This window comes from Corvus kubaryi, unplaced genomic scaffold, assembly GCF_017639235.1.
Source record: "Corvus kubaryi isolate FWS band 111438036 unplaced genomic scaffold, C.kubaryi_AGA036_p1.0 37284, whole genome shotgun sequence".
In the NCBI taxonomy this organism is placed as follows: Eukaryota; Metazoa; Chordata; class Aves; order Passeriformes; family Corvidae; genus Corvus; species Corvus kubaryi.
The window spans coordinates 10,483,565-10,489,409 of NW_024581088.1; the positions used below are offsets into that span (position 1 = coordinate 10,483,565).

The 5,845-nt window shown below is 50.3% G+C and overlaps 1 protein-coding gene across 7 annotated transcripts in view; it reads left to right on the forward strand.

Moving 5' to 3' along the window:
* The window catches only part of SGSM2 (small G protein signaling modulator 2), a 38,928-nt gene extending 34,688 nt beyond the window's left edge, over positions 1-4,240 (forward strand). For 6 of the 7 annotated variants that reach the window (XM_042026512.1, XM_042026515.1, XM_042026514.1 and 3 more), the window contains 5 exons: positions 345-427; positions 857-966; positions 1,422-1,518; positions 2,263-2,430; positions 2,703-4,240. In XM_042026512.1, the coding sequence (XP_041882446.1) occupies positions 345-427; positions 857-966; positions 1,422-1,518; positions 2,263-2,430; positions 2,703-2,791 (547 nt within the window). In that variant the 3' untranslated portion in view covers positions 2,792-4,240. The remainder of the gene's footprint in view (positions 1-344; positions 428-856; positions 967-1,421; positions 1,519-2,262; positions 2,431-2,702) is intronic. The other variant, XM_042026516.1, reaches the window with a different exon arrangement.
* Positions 4,241-5,845: the final 1,605 nt, after the last annotated feature.

Genomic DNA, 5,845 nt, shown 5'->3' on the forward strand with positions numbered 1-5,845 from the left:
GCCATGAAGGTGGTTCAGCTACACACACTTAAAGCAGAAAGTGTCATGGACTTTGAGACTTGGAAAAGACAGCAAAATTCCACTTAGGGCAGAAGACAAAAGCCAAAAGCCCAGGTTTTTTCCATAGACTGCTGGGCATTTGTCAGCTGTTTTTTCCCAAACCACTGAGATGCAAGGCATGTGTGTGAGGGTTGGCCTCTTTATCCAGGCAGCAAACAGTAAAGGGCTGTGAAATATTCTGGGAAGTGTCAGAAGGTTCTGAGACTCACACCTCCAGCAGCTGCTTAGGATTTGATCTCACATATGGAATCAGCCTTCAATACAAGGATTTCTTCTTTCCACAGCTATGTCTGGGAGCACCTAGAAGTTGGTTATGTCCAAGGCATGTGTGACCTCCTGGCTCCTTTGATGGTTATTCTTGACAATGGTAGGAAGGGTTTTCCTTTGGGATATGTTGGTATCCTTAGTGTGGTCTTTCCTTAGAAACGCTATTTCAGAAGGAGTTGTCTGCATTAACCAGGGCTGAGTCACCAGCAAAATCAAACCTGTGACTCCTGGTTCATGTTTTCTCCACCTGTGGCTGTTGAGACAGATAACATTTACTTTACCCAAGTTAGTAAAATTACTGTGTTCTGGCAGTTGCTGACACTGAAAAGTCAACTGCAGGCTGGATTCTTTGACACATAACTAATAAAAATGGTCCAGAGTCAGGAACCAACCTCTCTTTCGTCTAAATCCTGGGATTAAGAGAACAGCAAAGGGGAAGACCCTGTTCTTCCCAAGCCCTGCAGTTCCATTAATTTGGTTCAAGAAGTCCCACAGTTGCCAGCACTGAGTGTCTGCCTTGTCCCTGCAGATCAGCTGGCCTACAGCTGCTTCAGCCACCTGATGAAGAGGATGAGCCAGAACTTCCCCAATGGAGGTGCTATGGACACACACTTCGCCAACATGCGGTCCCTCATCCAGGTGAATCTGGTTTAAGGGTATCTGAAAGAAGACAAGGTTGTGGCAGAGGCTCAGGACTCACCTGATGCCCCAGTGAAGGGCAGGAGCTCTAAGGAGCGGGGTTCAGGTGTGACTTAAGAGCTGGGGAGGAGGAGTTGTAAGTGGATTTGTAGAGTTACAGCCTGAGGGCAGAGATGGAGGCACGGTGGAGGGACGTTTGCCACTTGTTCAGAGTCAGTAGGATCTTCACCTTGTTGCTTGGACCTTTAAAGTCATGAAGATCAACTGTGACTCCTCAGGCCAGCACTGAGCCAGGGCACCCAGGTCACAGCACTGGCACACACAGTAAAGGGCTGTTCCTGTGCTGATCAGCTGCTCTGACCATCCTCTGGGATGAGGAGCAGAGTGGGAGTCCAGCACCTCTGACCGTGGCTGCTTTCAGACCACATCGTGACAGCTGATGTTTTCCATTCTAGATTCTGGACTCAGAACTTTTTGAATTGATGCACCAGAATGGAGATTACACTCACTTTTACTTCTGCTATCGCTGGTTCCTGCTTGACTTTAAAAGAGGTAATAATGTTCTGTGCCTGTAGTTTAGAGTTAGAATTGCAATAGCTCTGTGTTTTGGTGTGAGTGTCTGTCAGGATGGTGAATGGCAGCTGGGATCACTGAAGAGTTTGTAGCCAGGAAAGGTTATGCAGCTCTGAGGTGAAACAGCACTGGAATGAGTCTGAGCTTAGAAAGGGGAGCTGCAAATTCCTGCCCAGTGCAAATGCCTGTTTGCTCAAGGTGGTCCCACTCCTGTAAGCTTTGATACCCCCTGTCTAATCCCTGTGATAGCAAGGAGCAGCTCAGCAATAGCTCAGGAGCTGCTGTACTTTGAGTGAGGTGCCTTGTATCGTGTGGGAGCGCCCTGGATCCCAGGATCCTTGCACGAGCACACTCCAGCAGGGTTGGTGCTGACAGGCCCACTGCAGAGCTGAGATACGCCTGGACACACGGTCAGACCTGCAGCCTGTCACGCAGCCCTGTACAACACCCCCTGTGCTGCTCTCACATGGTCACTGTGGTTCAGGTACCTTCCTGGGCTTGGCTCTGCACCACCACACCTCCAGGCTCTGGCAGTTGTCCTTTAAAGCCAGTTCCGTGCCTTACGTGCACAAGTGACAGGAGTTGGCTGGAGGAGAGGGGGAGAGGAAAATGAGGAGTCATCAGGTTCTGTTCATGTCTGAGTAAGGCCTGTAGACATTGGCTGGGGGGGGGACATGGTCAGTTGAATAATCAGATGCTCTTGTAATGTTTATTCCCATTCAGAATTGTTGTACGAGGATGTATTTACAGTGTGGGAAGTTATTTGGGCAGCAAAGCACATCTCTTCAGAACATTTTGTCCTTTTCATTGCCTTAGCACTTGTGGAAGTTTATCGAGAGATTATCCGTGATAACAACATGGACTTCACTGATATCATCAAGTTTTTTAATGGTAAGAGCCATTTTGATAGAAAGTAATGAGACTTTGCTCCTTCTCTGGTCTTGAGGCTGTCTGGTGCTGCTCATTTTAAGCTCTGAGTCTCAATGCTGGGACCTGCAGCACAAGGGATTCATCCACTTCTTCTGTCCTTAATTCTCCAAAACCAACCCCCTGCAACTCTTTGGCATTGCTGCTTGTTACACTAATTAATTAATGCTAATGCTACATGAATAGCAGTGCCAGGGCAGGAAGGTGGTGCTGACAGTTTTGTCTGTGTCTCTTAGAAATGGCTGAGCACCACGATGCTGCGGAGATCCTGAGGATAGCCAGAGACCTTGTCTACAAAGTGCAGACACTGATTGAGAACAAGTGACCATGGGCAGGCTGTCCCCAGGGCCTCGCTGGGAGCCACTGGATGGAGCATTCCTTGCACTGTAATTCCCAATGGCGTTTTAATTGCATCTTCCATGTAATGTAATAAATAGTGAGGAGATGGTAACAGACTTTTAAAACCCAAACTTTCCCTTCACCAGACGAGGCTGGCGTTTGATAGTCCTTGTTACACTCACTTTGTATTTCTAGACAAAATCTTTTTGCATTCTCTATTTCCCTCTCTAGAAGACATCTGTCTTCATCTTTGCGATGTTGAAAGGGGGGATTTCACCTACTGCAACATTTATATTTTGACTTACTGCACCTTTAAAGCCTGGATGCACGTTGTGTGCTCTGCCAGAAGCTGCCATGGAGGCAAGGCCAGGTCCACTGTTGGAAGCATTGGATTGGGTCCTTGGAGGAGCATGGTCCTGGACTCCCTGTCTTTGCCTTGAACATGGAAGAGAATGTGTCTGAGCTCATGTTGCTAAAACATTTGGGTTTGTATTTAGCAGTGATTAAAGTGATAAGGTTCCTGGCTAGGAGAATGGCCTTAACTTAAGTTCATGGGAGCAGTTGATGAGCTCATTAGCTAAAACCCCAGTTTGGCCTTGGCTGACTGGCTCACACTGCTCAGTCTTCGTGGCCCACACAGACCTGCCTTTGTTTTGCTTTGCAAACTGACCCTGTGACCACTCCCAGCTGCCAGGACCTGCTCTGTGCTGTTCAGGTGAGCAGGTTCAGCCCACAGACAGGGCTCTGCTCACGCTGGCAGCTCCTGCTCCCTGTGCTGTGCAGAGCCACGGAGTCACATCCCATGGAGAGCAGATGGCAGTGCCCAGCCTGCTCCAGATCACTCACTGCACACTCCTCCTCCTCCCTGCTCTGCAGAGCTTTCTGGGGGGAGTCTCCATGGGATCCTGCAGACACAAACCCGGCGCTTGTCTCTGCGAGCAGGATCAGCCCTTGCCAGGTGAAGGAGCTGGAATTGCTGGGGGGCTCTGAGCTGCTGCTGCAGCCCCTGCTGGGTGTGGGGCCCTGCTCTGGGCCCTGCTGATCCCCAGTCCTAGCAGTGCCCAACCTCCACAGTCTCTGTGGCTGCTTCGCAGTCCCAAAAGTGCTCCAGGTGCATCTGTCCACTTGAAAGCTGAAAAAGTATTTTTAAAAGAATGAGAAGAGTGAGAAAAACCTCCAACTCCCAGAGCCCGGGGAGTGATGGATGTACAGATAATACTGCACTATTTTCCTTTGGTATGCTGGGAATGTTCTGTACAGCTGTTTCACACAAATCCAGTCTGTGAACTTTGCTGTATTTGTTAGAACATTCTATCTGATTGGATTTTATCAATGTTGTGTATTATTTATTTTTGTTGGGAGCAGACTATTCTCTTTATTGCTCAATTATTTATGTTTAAATGTAACTTATGAATAAATACTTATTGTCAAGGCATCCCGTGGAGCTCTTTGGGACCGATTTCTCTCCTCCCAAGGTGATTCCAATGACAGAACAGGGATGAGGCTATCTGGGAGGATAGGACGAGATGTAATTAATGTTTCTCTGATGAGCTGCATGGGCTGTAGTGCTAAAGGCAGTAAGTAGGTCACCAGCAAGTAGACTCCTGAGGTCCTGTAGAGGACTTTAAGGGCAGTTTTAATGTACCCACTTGGCTGAGCCTGAGCCAGCCCAGCCCAAGAACAGAAATAGGCTTATGACAAGTGTTAAAAAGTAAAAGTTTCATCCTGAAATTTTAAGCCTGACTGCGCTGCAGCTGCATTGAATCCAACTGAGCTGCTGGACTTCCAGAAGAGATCCTCCTCCATCACTCCCAGTCCCTGTTCAAACCCCTTAAACTCCTCCAGCTATGCCTCCCCTGCAGCAGGGATGGTCCTTCCTCAGTCTCACCTGGCTGCTTGGCTGCTACTGGCAGTTTTTGAAGTGGTGTTCCAGGTTTTTAGGCTAAATAGGTCTGCCTGGAGATGAGTCCCTGGGGAGTTACGGAACATTTTCCCATTCCACTGTAAAAAGGCCCAACAAAGGCCTCTGTGTGCAGGGGTGGGTGTAGCCCTCCCTCAGCCACTGCTTGTTACAGCTGCTAATTGGGTATTTATCCCTATCAACAAGGATCAGCCCTTTTTGAAGTGCATCCAAAGACATGTTGGCCTAAATAAACTCCCAGTGTCCTTGTGTCCTCTGCATTCACCTGTCTGCATGGTGGGACTGGGGTGGGCAGAGCACCTGAGCACTACAGCTGGGCTTACAGCTGGCTCTTGTCCCTTTGTGCTTCCCACACATCCCCCAGCGGTCCCTTTGCAAGGTCTCAGTAATTTTTAACGCAATTATTTAGACCTGTGGTGTTTCCTCCACCCCCTCTGCCTGAGCTCACCCGGGGGTCCAGCCCCACCCCCTGACCTGCTGCCCCCAATGCCACCATGGGGTTTGACTTGCCCTGTGCTGGATGACCGTCCATGTCCACCACGTCCACCACATCCACGTCCCAGAGACCAGGGACCAGGAGAACCTGGGACTCCAACTTCAGCATCTGCAGGAGAGAGAGCAGTTACACGGGGGGCAGCTCTGGCCAGGCTGTTCAGCCCATCCCTCCTCGCCCTGCACAGCCCACAGCACAGGACAGGGCCCGACTGCCTAACGGGTGGGAGAGTCCCAGCAGGGAGGGTCCCAGGCATGCTGCTGCTCTGCTGGGCCTCAGTGGGGCTGGCAGGACCCCTCTGCCCTGGGATGGGCTCTGGCCCGAGTCCTCTCGGCTCAGCAGCAGAAGGGCACATGACAGGGCACCGTTTTCCAAGTTCTCACATATTCCTGAAGCTGCAGAGGCTTTGCTTTCCCCCTGCACAGCGTTGCCAGATCCAGACACACACGGCCCTCATGAAGCTCTGTGCCTGGTCCGGGTGAGCTCCAGCCCCGCGGATCCGTGACGCACCTGGAGCGGCTGCGATGGCTCCGGAGGGAGGGAAGACATTGGTCTTGGAACTGGGAAATCACAAACAAAGTGAGGGATCTGCATGCAAAGCATAGGGAGGAAAATGCAGAAACCTG